The following is a 14655-nucleotide window of genomic DNA, read 5'->3' as shown; positions in this document are numbered from 1 at the left end:
ATGGTGTTTACTGCCTCTCAATGATTCATTAGGACTGTACTGCTTAGACAGATGATACTGCATGTATTTGGGTCCCATGGGTTTCTTTCTATCTTTCAAAAGAGAAAAAAAATCCGAAAAGAATGTTTTTTATACATAAGGCATAAAAAGGAGGGCAACGTATTCATTGTCAGGAATTAAACTATGAACTAGAAGAGATAGTCTTTCATGTGCAGGAGGTTCCCACCTTGGGGAGAAACACGGACTGTAAAGCTCCAGCCCTGCTGATCACTGGCTGGATGACTACTGGTAAGACTGAGTCTCAGTCCTTATCCCATTTTATGTGAATATTAACATAATCTATCGATTGTGACATGGCCATGTAAAATAGTGCTTACGTAAGGCCTGGTGAAAAGAAAAGAACCCTATGAGAGCTGACAAACTGGAAATTTTCATTCAAATTGTTCCCTAATATTTAAAGTTATCTAAAGATGTTTGATCATTTTATAAGTGTATCCTAACAATTGAATAACAATGAGCTCTTTGGTATTGCTGCTTTTGTTGTCGTATTGAACTACAGTCATGTGCTTCATAATGACATTTCAGTTAACACGGGACCACATCTCCAATGGTGGCCCCATAAGATTAGTTCCATACAGCCTAGGTGTATAGTCGACTATACGATCTAGGTTTGTGTAAGTCCACTCTATGACATTTGCACAATGATACAATCACTTGGAATCATTTCTTGGAACATGTCCCCTTCATTAAGTGATGTGTGACTGTATTTTATCTTTAATGTTTTAAAGACCTAAAGATTGTTCCATTTTAAGCTGCATGGAAAATAGGCTGACTATCATGATTATACATAGGTCAAGTTTAACGTGTAAAGGCGAAAATAGGAAAAATCAAAGAAATCTTATTGCTTTGTTATTAGTATAATGATTAATGATGACTCTTTTGCTATATATGCATTGAAATTCTCAATCCGAGCATGAAAGAATTTAAATGAGACATCTGGCATTCACTTGAGTACAACTGACAAAATACCAGACTATTTCTTAAGCAATAAAACCATTTAATTATCCCAAACAACATCAAGTTTATGAATAGTTCTTCTAAGTTTGTGTAGCAACTCAAGATTATTATCGAGAATTTGGTCATATTTCTCCTGCTGAATCTTCAAAGTTTTGGCTTTTCCTTCTTAAGCTTATTGTTTCATGGCCTCAAAATGGCTTTGGAAATTGAGGTTTCATATTCTCATATGACAGCATTCAAAGCACGAAGAAAGAGAAAGTGTAGTGCAAAGAAGACCCCTTCTGTTATTGTCTCTTTTGATATTTGATGCAATATCATTCTCAGAAATCATTCATCATATTAATCTTTACAATGTGCAGACTAGAATATGCCATGCAACTGCCCTGAGCCTCTAGAGAGGCTGGGAAACTTAAGCGCTTGTCAAAGGGGAATGAGATTAGTCGCTGGCTTAAATCTCTGGTGCTTACCAAGTGAGCTGCCTTTCCTTAGAACACTGCTGCCCACCTGATCCCAAAGCGATATCACAGCTCTGATAGCCAGGAAGACAGGGATGAGGACACGAGTACAGAAATGTGCAAATAGGTCTTTTCAGAAATCCAATAATTACTTCAGTAATCCAAGAATATTGAGGATCTTAAATAGATAAAATGCAGGGCAAGGTTTTAGACAAAAAGTACTTTAGTATGACTAAATTACCAACTTGTTAGTTAAAATGTGAATCTCCATATGTTGTTCAACTGTAACTATAGTTTACCTCTAACTAACCCACTGAGAAGAGGATTACATTATGAACTAAGATGGGAAATTCTCTAAGGATATTCAACAGAGCTTTGGAAAGAAATGCTTTCAATATTGGTTAAAGGTTTTTGTAATGAATACAATTTGTTTTATGTTATAAAATTAGAAAAAATATAACTATTACAGAAAATACTTTAAAAAGGTGTTAGCTTATACTATAAATAGCTTGAAATTAAGGTGAGTGAAATAACTTCCTGGCAGCAATTTGTTCTCTGGAAGTTTTGTTTTAAGTATATGCTAAATGTTATAAATATTAGCAAAAAAACACATTTACCATATCATGTATGGTACAAAAAAAATTGCTTCTCCTCCTTTCTGTGGTTTTAGATTTCTCATTAAGGAAACTAAATTAAGTAATCTGTTATCAGAGTTACAACCATATATCACATTGTTGGTGTTTTAGCATTATAGATGATCAAATCCTATAACCAGCACTGGGATGGAAAAATCTCATAGAATAAACATAATTCTCACCTGTATTCAACAATTGATTAAAATGCACATATTAATCATTTATATCTAGAGTTTCTAAATAGCTTCTTCATGACATACAATTTGCATAAGTAATGAATGAACACAAGACTATATAAAATTGTGCAAATTGTGTTTGAGTAAAGTATTATATTTCCAAATTAATCAAATAAGGGTTTAGAAAATTAGATAACTGGCAATACAAATTTTTAATCTGACATGTAAACTCTTGCATTCTTCCATAATTTCTGGTCTAGTTTTAAACTAATATTTAGTCTGAAAATATTTTTTTTAACTCCTTTTTATTACAGGCAGTAAACACAGACCCTGTCCCAGTTAAATTACACTATGACAAGTCACATGACCAGGTCTGGGTGCTAAGCTGGGGTACCATGGACAAGACTTCTCCAACACTGCAGGTAAGTACATTTCAATAATTTGAGAAAATAGTGATCTTTAAACCATTTAATGTCTCGTTGGATATTTGTATCCATTTAACAATGATATTCTTCCATCTGAGGGCTATACTTTAATCACATTTAGACCTGCACCAAAAAAAAGGGAAAAATTGATATTCGAGTACTGGTTTGGATTGGATAATATAGTAGGTCATATTATCAAAGGTTAGCATCTATATGCAAAAGGAAGAACCTATGATGACAAAGTTGATGCCATTAGGGGAAAAAAAAAGTCATAATCTACTTTTCAGGAATTTCCTGCCTCCCTCCAAATTTTATGAGAATTTTCTTGTTTCCATCTCTCTTTTCAAAATGGGTCCAGGAGGGTGGAACATGTGAGGTAGAGACCAGGAGAGTTAGACAGAGTCTCAAGGCAGATCTCCCTTTTTCTCCAAACAGATAGAATTTATTTTCCTAGCACAGGCTCATTTCTAACTGGGAAATATGTGGTGTCATTTTTGTAAAATTTGCGTATGTTTTGAAGCTGTTTATATGAGAACTTGACAGGTAGAGAAAAATAAATACATTTTGACAATGACTCTTTGGCGTAGTCTTTAGATTTTTGAAGTTATAAGTATAAGAAGAAAAGAAAGGGAATGGAAAGGAATGTTTGGCTCTGGAAAAATGTTTTTTATCTATTTCTCAAACTTCCTGTGATTATAGCGCTGCCTTGAATATGTTTCTTCTTACAAAGTTCTGAATCATTAACCTTTGGCTAGTTTTAATAAATCTGTTGAATGCAATGTTTTTATTTTTTTTTTAATTTTTTTGCTGAGAAGGATTTACCCCTGAGCTACCATCTGTTGCCAATCTTCCTCTTTTTTGCTAAGGAAGATTCGCCCTGAGCTAAGATATGTGGCCCATCTTCCTCTATTTTGTATGTGAGCCACCACCACAGAATGGCCACGGAGCAGTGGTGTAGGTCCGTGTAGCAGGGAACTGGACCCAGGCTGCCCAAACGGAGCATGCCAAACTTAACCACTAGGCAACCGGGGCTGGCCCCACAACGTTTTTCTGTTTAATCAGTTATCACTACAAATATATTGAATGTTTGTGAATTATTTTCAGTATTGCAATATTTAACTTACAAAGGACAGGTCTATTAAAATAAAATATTTTAGAGTAACTATCACAATGATGGTTCATTTTATATTTCACTAGAATTATGTGTCATTTGAAACACCTAAAATATAATACACTATTTAAATTATCTATTGTTGCAAACAAACTACCCAAAACTTGATGTCCTAAACAAAACTAAAGAATGACTCATCACTCACAATTCTGTGGCTCGGCTTCTGCAGGGGTGATCAGGGATCACTCATGTGACTGCAATTGTCTGATATCTGGAGCTGGAAGCTCCAAAATGACCTCACTCCCATGTCTGTCATGTGGTAGTGGTGCTTAGCTGGGTGGCTTGTGTCTCCTGCATGTGCTTGTTCATCCTTTCGGATGGCATCTTGACAGCATGGTGGTTCCCGGTTACAAGACAGTGGAAGTTGAAGTTGCAAGGTCAATTAAGATCTAGGCTTCAGAATTCACATAAAGTCACTTCCACCACAGCCTATTCATCAAAGCAAGTCACACTGCCTGTCTAGATTCAAGGGAATGGAGTAATGCAGCCAATCTCTTGATGGAAAGGGCACAATCTGCATTGTGGACAATTGTTAGAATGATCTACAGGCAAGCTCGCATTTTTGCTAGAGTGTCCCTGTGCCATAATGTTCAAAGATTAGACTGGAAAGAGATTGATGCTAGGTTGTGAGGGCTAGGAAGTAACTTTTTGCCCAAAGGCAGTATACTTTATAATGGTACCCACTAATCCTTGAAGGTAAAAAAGCATTCCGTCAAAAAATCTGGAACCTCTACTTTTACTTTGTGTTTCTATTTTGATTATAATTAAATCTGTACATCTTTGCCAATTATGAAACAAAGTAGATTATTTTCTGTGATATTTGCAATTAATTAATAAAAACCCATAAACTGTCATAATTTTAGATACGTAAGACATTGATTTTCCAATTAGTGTTCTCAGATGAATTCTCAAAGATTTATCATAGTTATGTTTTTAAAGGAAGCTAAGGCTTTTGAAAATTTAAGAAACGCTGCTCTAAAAATCACGTCTGTCATCTGCACAGTTTTACAATTCATATGTAATGTCTTTTCAAGTGCACCACAATTAGAGAAGAAAATATCCACAGGAAACAACTTGGAATAAAGTCCTTAGATTTTGCTATTGGCCAGGAAGTAAGCCCCAGCCAGATGGGGTGACAGTAGGAGGTGGTGGCTCTGGGTTTGTGGAAGGCATCACACATAGCGAGACTAGCAGCAGGATGACATTAGGAATGAGCCAAGGGTTGTTACCAGACTGAGCCTTTTGCTTAAGGTGCATCATAGATCAGTGTGTGTGTCAGCTCAGCTCAGTCCTGAACCTGGTAATCAATTCCATCAACGAGAAGGACCTAGAACTATCAAGGAACAAAATCCAGACTGAGGGGAACCAGACAAGTGGCACTGTATTTTTTACAGCCTAGGACTATTCCAAACACAAAAGAGATGCCCAGTTAATATATCTTGAGTGGCGCGAAATATTTTTGCATCAGTAATGTTGGGGAACAATACATACATTATGGTGTTGTTTGAATTTTAAATTTGGTGATGCTTGTAAACTACCTAGAACACATATTGGCACATAGCAAGCTCTCCCTAAATAGTATAGTTGTGGCCATCAGTCCAAGTATTATTATTAATTTCAAATACATGTAGATGCATTTGAAAAGTATACACTTCTATACAATCTAAAGAAAAGAAAATTTGGAGAGTTCCTTCCCTGTTACTCCTGCTGATCTTTATTAAAGTCTTGTAGACATTATTATGAGTAGCTAAAATCCAGTGATGACTTTCTCACGGATATTCATTAATAAAACAGGCATAATGTCTTTAAAGCTTTTATCAAATACTTTGGTTTTCTCTTCCTCTGGGTACCTGGTAGGCTCCTTTTGTTTAGGTGGGTCCATATGATCAATCCTGGCAAAGGAAGTCTGTTGTGAATGGAAACATTCAAGGTAGTTGCCTGCTCCTTTGGCGTGGAATACTGAGTGCAAACAGTAGATATCCTGCCACAGCCCTCTGGGGAAGTAAAAGATGTGAACCACAATCATAATTTTCTAAGCCACTAGGACTTTAAAAGTTGTTTTCTGTTTGCTTTTGTTTTGTTTTGTTTTTTAACTCTAACATTGCTGAACCTGTCCTGATTGTTATAATACTTAATCTATTTTCATTGTAAATGGTGATTTGCAATGGAACTCAATGAAAGTATACTCATTTGAATGAAGAAAATTAACTTTTCAGAAAAAAAGAAAAATCTAAAACTAAAAATGTTATTTACCTCTGTCATAAAAACCCAAGGAAGAGACTCAGTTGTGAAGGAGGAAAGTCTATTTAACTTGGAGAATCAGTCAGTCGTTTAGGAAGTTTAATTTGGTGGCCATTTGTAGAAAGGATTTAAAACAGGGAAAATGCTTTAAAAGGCTAACACAGAACAATGGTTGTGCAGCAGAGACAACAGAAAAAAACATGAAGGTACAGGAAATCTGAAGAAAGAACCGACAGAATTTGGTGCATGATGGGATATGAAGAATAAAAGAGTTTAAATGTAGTGATCTTTTCTTTAATGGACTGTAAAAGTTTTTTAAACTTTAATTAATTATTGATGAATAGTTAGAAAGAAGAAACCTCTTTGATTAAAACTTGCTTAAATCTATTATTTTCAATTTATAGGAGGAAAAACTTAAAATGTGATTTTATCTCTTCTAAGATTTTTAAGAGCTAAAATATTTTGCATGTCTTATTTGGGAATTTTGAGTCCTATGTTTCCAACTCTGTTCTATAGGAGGGCAGTTTTTTGCATGTCAATTATATCTCAGTAAAACTGTTTAAGAAAGAAAGGAAGAAAGAGAGAGAGAGAGAAAGAAAGCTAATATCTGATTTACATCAGATGTATGCTGGCCTTTATTTTTCTCATTATAGTAAGGTTAACATTTTTATAATACAGAAGTTGTTTATATTTATTTTATATTTTAAGGAGAAATTGCTCAAGACAAATCTTTTTCTATTTTTTATTTCTTTATAAACATAGAAGTTTCCACATTGAAAATAAACAATTACAGAATACTAATTTGCTTAATAATATACTAATTTTGAATATGGCAATAGAGAGTCTCTGCAAACAACTGCCAGAGATTTATTTCATCTCTAAATAAAATTCAAGCTGACACTACTAAAGCAATGCATTGCCAAGATCTAAACATGGTGTGTTCTATTTAGGTAATAACCCTGGCCAGTGGGAATGTACTACACCACACCATCCACACCCAGCCAGTGGGAAAGCAATTTGACCGAGTGGATGATTTTTTCATTCCCACTACAACACTCATCATCACCCATATGAGGTAAGTGCTAAGATGAGTGATCAACTGTTAGATTCTCTCTAATTTTGATAGAAAGCTATGGGAAATCATAAAAAGACCCCCAAACATTTCAATTATATAACAAATACACACATAATTGCACATGATTTAGCTTTGTCTCATCTGCTTGATGAACTTTCATTTATCAACGTCAGTGATAAATTTCCCATCATAATTTCTTTTTATGCCTAATACAGAAGTGCATTTATAAAGATATAACTGAATCTTTAAATCAATTTTGCCGTTAATATTTTCACAAATTGTCATTAGTATCGTCTTCTTAGGCTTTTCAAAATGCTGACATTTGAACTCAGCAAGATGGAAGAGCTACTCTCATAAAAATCTATACAATGTATTATAATAACATTCTTGTATCATTTTTGCCCATATAGAAATCAATATAAAATTGTATTAGGAAGTATAGTAAGTTGAAATGAAATCTTTCAGGTCTGAAGTTTATTTGTTGGAGAAAACATATTGACATGTTCTCTCTGTGTATTTACAAGAGGTGGAAAAGTAATAAATTCTAATGACATCATTCAGGGTTTCATAGGATGGTTTAAATACTTAAAAGGGGGAGACTTTGGATATATCATGATTTCTAGTATTATGTACTTGATAATTTACTGAAAACATTTTAAAGCATTGCTTAGCAATGTTAGTGAATCTGAACCAAACTAATATTTTGTTCTGTTTCTCAAGTGAATTCTGATAAGGGGGAACTGCTCCAGATACATTATAGGAGTCATTATTTGACTCTTTTGTATATTTGTTTCCCTTCTATTAAAATGCAAATTATCTCGTCTAAAAGTTGGAGTTATAAGAATTCTGAAAGAGTACAAAATTCAACTTTCAAAAGTAAAAAGAGGGATTAATAAATCAGAATCATGACTCAAGACATTATAGATGAACTGTTCTTTGTGCAACCAAGTATATGTTTCAGAGTTTAATACATTTGTCAAGCAATTGACCATTACTTTCAAAATGCCTATTACGTTCTCAGCAATAAAAAGACTAAAAAACATAATATCTTGTCAAAATTATTACACGTGTTTGTGGAAAGTAAGTAGAACTTATTGAAAATGCAGCATATTTGAAACGTATTTGCATCAGAGTAGTAATATTTAGGTCTGACTGCAAGTGCTATAACAGTTTGGAGACTGAAAAATCAGCATATGAACTGAAAATGATACCATTTGAGATTGTACTTTAAAAATATATAATGCTTTTATTCTTATTGGATGAGAAAATTTCACTTAATTGGCATTGAGAGTTATGAATAACAAATATGCCTTTGTTTTCAAGTTGTTGATAAATTATTACTAATCAATAATTTAATATTGTAACACTTGCTTTTATTTACTCCATTCTCCTATTCCCTATTACTGTACTTAATCTACTATGATTAATTTTGCTTATTTTTAAAAGATGTACTATGAATACAATTATTTAGGGCAAAATTCCCATGACTATGACACTAATAGGGTTAGTACTGTATACTTTTGGGTATTTCTTTCCCCCTACAACAAGTAAATTGCATGACTATGGTAAAATAGCTACCAGGCACAGGAGTTTGACTTTGTCTGGATGCAGTAAGTATTATGTGCAATTCGTTGTATGTATAATTGAAATACTATCAGAACATAACATTTCTTTAAGGTCTAAATGATTACCACATAGCTGGAGTTGGAGCTAGTAATAATTAGAAGAACATCCAAATAATGTGAACACATATAGGGCAAAACTTTATTTTACTTGTTTCTATATATTATGAGAAATGCTGAAAAGTATGCTTGAGGAGATTTATAAATGTCTTAATTCCTTTTAGGGGTGTATAGTGAAATGCATGGGTGTTTTGCAATACTTCTAAGAAGACTAAACTAAATTATTACAATCCTACCTGCATATAGAGTCCATTTTAATGAACATAAATGATCATCAAATTTCCTGTTTCATTTCCAAGTAATTATTCCTATTACTAAAGTTAAGAGTAGGAGTAAAACTTAGCATGCATTTTCAAAAATAAACTGTTAAATATGTAAAGTATTTTTAACACAATAAGGATTTATTCCACATCAGGAAAACCTGAGGGATAGAAATAGTATTTTCCCCTACCGATTTCATTTAACATATTTCTCTAACCAAATTTGACATTTGTTTAAATATATGTTCCTGAGATTGATCTTTTTATGAATTGTGTTTTTCAGAATTGAGACTATTTTCTGACTGTTGTACTTGGTATATATTTTCACACCAGGTAGAAGGTCTGACACACAATATGTATTTAATTAATATTAGTTTTTTTTTCCTGACCCCCTCATCACATTAATCTGCTTTTTCTCTCAGATCACTACACCCTCATTTCAAATAATTTGTATCTCCAATGTCTGGAAACTCCTGGCCAAGTGGCAGGATTTTATATTCTTAGTGCCTAAAAACTGGTAGGCACTTAATTCATGTTTCTCATAGGAATGGAAATAAAGAAGGAAGAAAGTGCTACGCTATTTCCTAAACCAGACCGTATAGTATTGAGGGAAGAACTGTATTTCTTCTGAACTGTATTTCTCAGCAGCTAACACAATGTCGGACATGCAGCAAGTACTGCATCAAGAGCACATGAATTGTGTGGAAGCGGCAATAAGAACTTACATCTCCCGTCAGACAGATCTAAGACTGAGTACCCCAGCAACACCATTTGCCATTGGCTACTGTGAAGCTAACCAGCCTGCTTCATTTCTTTCTAAGGATTGGAATAAAATAACGTTTGAATATTAAGTTGCCCATGATAGTTGTTGTCCAGACTAATAATCTACACTGGTGCGGGAGATCCCCTGAGATTACTTACAATTTTGCCAGAAGTCTCTATTTTTCTTGTTGATGTCTTCTCTTTTTTACCCTCCGTTTTTGAATTTTTTCTGTGTCTGTAATTCTCAGGCTTGTTTCGTTTGTAAAGTAATTCGAGACTGAGGAATTTAAGGGAACCAAAATTACCTTATAAATCTATATTAAAAGATAAACTTGTAGTTTGCAAAACCAATCTTCATGAAATTTGGGAAGTTCACTTTTTAAGGCAATTTGAAATTCGTAGCACTTTAAAATTTTTTGAGAGCCTAATTTGGGCTTCTTTTTGAATGGCATGAGGAATTTGAATTTCAAGAAACTAATTTCCATTTTAAAAATATCTGAGAATGAGGGTCTGGTACCATCAACTCATTCAGCTCCTCATAGAATTCCATCCCATTCCCTGAGCAACACAGAGTAAGCCACATACAGTTTTCTTGTTTTGTCCTATAGAGTAGGAGCTTATTAGTGAAAAAAGTGCGTTTGATTTTATTTTATACTTTCTTTCTCCATAGAAATCAGATTACCTAAACCCTAGGTTGGGCTAGATCACACTACCTTTGGTCTAAAACAAAATGGTCTTTAAACTGCTGGTTCTGGTTATGGGACCAAGCTGTGTCCCTGCCTTCCTCTTTCTTGAATATGAGTGCTTGTCCAGGAGATGATGCAGAAAAACTCCAGACCAGCACGCAACCTTCTCTAAGATGTGAGCATGTGAGCCTCCGTGGTGAATACAGTTAAGTTAACTAAACTAAACTTGCTGGAAGATGAGAAAGGATGTGTTATACTCCTGTCTCCTCGATAGTTCCCACTACTTGCTGACCTTCTGAAAAGGACTGACTAGATACTTATTGACTAAAAGTTCATTTTTAAAAGCTTAATAAAACTCTATAGTAGATTTTTTAATATGCCTGAGTGTGAGATGGTAATCCCTGCCCCCATTATTTAAGGAAAATTTAAATTACTTAAAATTTAGTTAATAGCATGGATGATTTGTGATGCTTATTGAAATATATTAATTTAAATCACTCTATAATTATATGCCTTTTTACTTCTAAGTAAGAATAAAAAATTTTATTTCTTATGTTCTGTTAATTTTCAAAGAAATAGTTCCATTGAATATTTAATAAATGATGTATTTTTCACATTAGTAACTCACTGCACATTTCAGTTAACTGGCAATGCATATTAACTGGACACATTTTCAGACTTGCAGTTAATAGTTTTCTTTACAAACCTTAAACTTCAGCAAGAAGTTAATAAATCATGAATCGTAATTCTAAAGTTGAGATTACGTAGTGCAAAGGAGCCTGTTTGTAATGACAGGAGAAATATAAATTTCTTATCTAAATATGTGGATTTTCGTCATCTTCTATATACAAAAATATCCAATAGGTAAAATTAAAAGAAACTGTTAAAAATGAAAACGCATATGTAATTCTCAGAAGAATCAATTATGTCTATTTAATTTTATAAAAATTGAAATGATTATTTTTTACGAAAAAGTGCTCTACAAATGTAAAGCAAAAAGTTTTAGTATTCTACTCATAATTTGTATCTAAAGAACAAATTATATTATAATATCATTACATGTAAATAGATCTATTTGAATAATATTGTAGTTCTACTACTCAATTTTTTTATGATATGGCTAGTACATGGGGGATTTAGTGATTTTGCTTTCAAGGTTTTGAAATTAGCCAGCAATTTGAAAGTAATTGAAAAAGTAAGTGTATATTTTTCAGAAACAGTTTTTACAGTGGTTGTGTTAAACTTCAAAGCAACTATATCTCACAGAGAATGAGCATTTATGTTATTGATTGTGTTTTATTTGTGGTACCATTCTGAAGAGAGAAGGATTTAAATGTCAATTTCTAGTTGTGATATGTGCAAAGATTACAACCTACAGTGCTTTGAATTTTCTGCTTACTACTCCAGGACTAGTCTGATAACTTGAAAGGGAAGATAGCAACTTAGGTGATGCTATTTGAGATGCTTTGAAAGGCTTGCCTACTCTTGAAATCACCCCTTACATATCATACTGCCTAGAATTTCAAACTACTTCTATTTCTTTGAGTTATATTTCTCCAAGAATCTCCCCCAAGTGTTTCTGTTCTTGAGAGGAAAATGGAACAGTTGGGAAACTCATGTTTTTATTACTGTGATTTTTCATTGTGGGTTTATTGGTTGATCATGCAGTATCTTAAAATTAGTGTTTGTACTTGGGGGGTTGTGTGTGTATTTCAATCAATGGTTACATGATAAGCAATAAGATGACTAGAATATATCTGTAAAGTACAGTGGCAGGGAGACCTTGAAAGCAACAGACATTTATATAAAAACTTGAAAATGCCAGTTCCCACACTTTTCTCCTCCTCTGGACTTGACCTGCTAAACAAACAAAAAAATAAACACATAATGTTCTAAAATTTTCCTGGTAGCACTCCTCTCTTCCCCACCACATACCCCAAAATGATACTGATTTTGAATGAATATCTCAGATTGAGTGTTTCGGGAATTCCCTGGAAAGTGGGCAGCATCAGTGTTACTCTTCAATTTGGGTGGGCTGGAAAGGACAAGAGTAACTGGAAGGCATTCCTTTAAGACCCTCAAAAGGGGATGAGTGCTCAAAGTGTAATGTGAGTGCTTGCAGTCAGATGTGACAGTAAGGGGCTAAGGGTTGATCCTGTTTCCCATTAGTCATAATCCCTGCACAGCCAATGGCTATGGCTCCAGTGCAAGAGATGAAGAAAACTGAAATAACAAGTAGCGGGCACCATTCTGGCAGTCTGGAGAGAGGTCTGTAGCACTCCTTTCCGGTTATAAATTACAGCAAGGAAATGATTAAGAAGGGATTGAGTTTGATATATGTTGTCTTAAAGCTCCTCCAAGGGAAAAATAAACATTCTGTGAAAGTGAAAGTTAAAGTAAAGTATATCATTCTCCTCCATATTTTATCAAATCTGTTAAAGCAAGTTATATATATGGCTAGCCGTAGATCAAGACAACTGTACACTTGTGACTTGATTCATGGACAAGACAGGTGTATGGAGATACAATTTTAGCACTAAAATTGTCTAGTTACATTAAGCCTACCAGAAATGGAAAATATCAGTTGTTCAATGCCTTTCTAAGAAAAGTAGAGTCTCAGGATGATAAGCAACAATTAAAATTGTTTCCAAAAATAGTTCTTAAATATCTCACAAAATCATACTTCAGTGAGGTTCATTTTTTTTTTTACTTTATTCATCCTTATTTGCTAATTATTCCCGCAAACAGAAATAAACTAACCAACAAAAAGAATTCCAAACATCCCAGAGGCCAGAGCCGTTTCTGGCTGTATTCTCTCAGGTAGTGAATACCTGAAACATTTTTAAATTCTGAAACTGTGACCCACCCTTTCCCAGTTTCCTGAGCTTCTTCATCCTCCCTCTCTAGTAATTCCTGCTCCATTCCACACAAACACACACTCGAGATTGTCAGGACCTGCTATCTCATGGGATCCTTACCTGAAAAATAGAAGACATTCATAAGTAGTTTATTAAACAAAGTCTATATGTATAATTTTATGTATGTGTTGTGCATATGTATGCAAATCATTGCTGGCAAACCTTCTTATATGGGTGCAAAGCTTCTTCTGTGTAAACATTTGATAATTTTCTTCATCTTCTTTCCATAGAAGTAAACATACTATACCCTTCAAGCTTTGATCTAGAATTCCCTTCTTCTTTTTCATTATGGTTATTGGATTTGCTTTTATTTTAAGCAGTCCCTTCAACTTTCTTTAGCATTTTAGTATAGCCCATACATCTAGTGTAAAATGCTTAGACAAAAACCACTTAGTACTTGCAGGCAAGTGTTGTGTGTGTGTGCGTTCATTTAGCTCTCTGTATTATTTCTTGAGTTAGAGAAACTTGTCTCCTTCCCCACTTCATCTTGTATTAATAGGGCTTAGCTCTCTCTGAGCCTTGTAAGAAAAGAGCCCAAAGTGGATGAATTGAATAGACTCACACCTCTTCATACAGAATATTCCCTTAGTCGGATTAGTAGCCTGCATTAGCCATGTCATATTTTTGTCTTATGGGGAAATACGATTGGAGTTAAAGAGCAACCTATATTTAAAATATTGAAATTTCATTATTTTAAAAAAGGAAAAATGATTCACAGGTATTATTAGTAGACTCCAAGCATTAGGATTTAATAAAGGCTCTAAATAGCTTCATTCTACAGCATTTTTTGCTGAAGAAATCAATGGAGCACTAATAACACGTAATTTAGAAACACTCTACATTGCAGATCTGCCTCTTAAGGTTTATTATGCAAAGTAAAATAGCTCTTGCTTTTTCTCTCAGAGGTCCTTAAGCTAACTCATCAAAGTGTTCAGCAAAACAGGGCCATCCATTTGACACGACCCAGTATTCTCCTTAGGAGACAGCTGTAGTATGTAAAGCAAATTTCTAGGTTTTCTTTTCCTTTGTCAAATATGATCTGGGGTTTTCCTGGAAATGGTAAATCATACTTGTTTTACCCTAAAGAAGTAAATGATATCATTGCATAAATTATTTGGCTCTCTTTGCTTAGTAGTAAAAACAAGCTCAGAT

At 34.0% G+C, this 14655-nt stretch overlaps 1 protein-coding gene across 1 annotated transcript in view; it reads left to right on the top strand.

Moving 5' to 3' along the window:
* The window catches only part of FSTL5 (follistatin like 5), a 710646-nt gene that overhangs the window by 641683 nt on the left and 54308 nt on the right, over positions 1-14655 (top strand). The window contains exons 14-15 of the mRNA XM_046657076.1: positions 2598-2705; positions 7071-7195. Of these exons, the coding sequence (XP_046513032.1) occupies positions 2598-2705; positions 7071-7195 (233 nt within the window). The remainder of the gene's footprint in view (positions 1-2597; positions 2706-7070; positions 7196-14655) is intronic.

Source organism: Equus quagga, chromosome 3 (genome assembly GCF_021613505.1).
Source record: "Equus quagga isolate Etosha38 chromosome 3, UCLA_HA_Equagga_1.0, whole genome shotgun sequence".
Lineage (NCBI taxonomy): Eukaryota > Metazoa > Chordata > Mammalia > Perissodactyla > Equidae > Equus > Equus quagga.
Note: the sequence above shows the minus strand (reverse complement) of the source record. Positions and strands in the feature narration are given on the sequence as shown.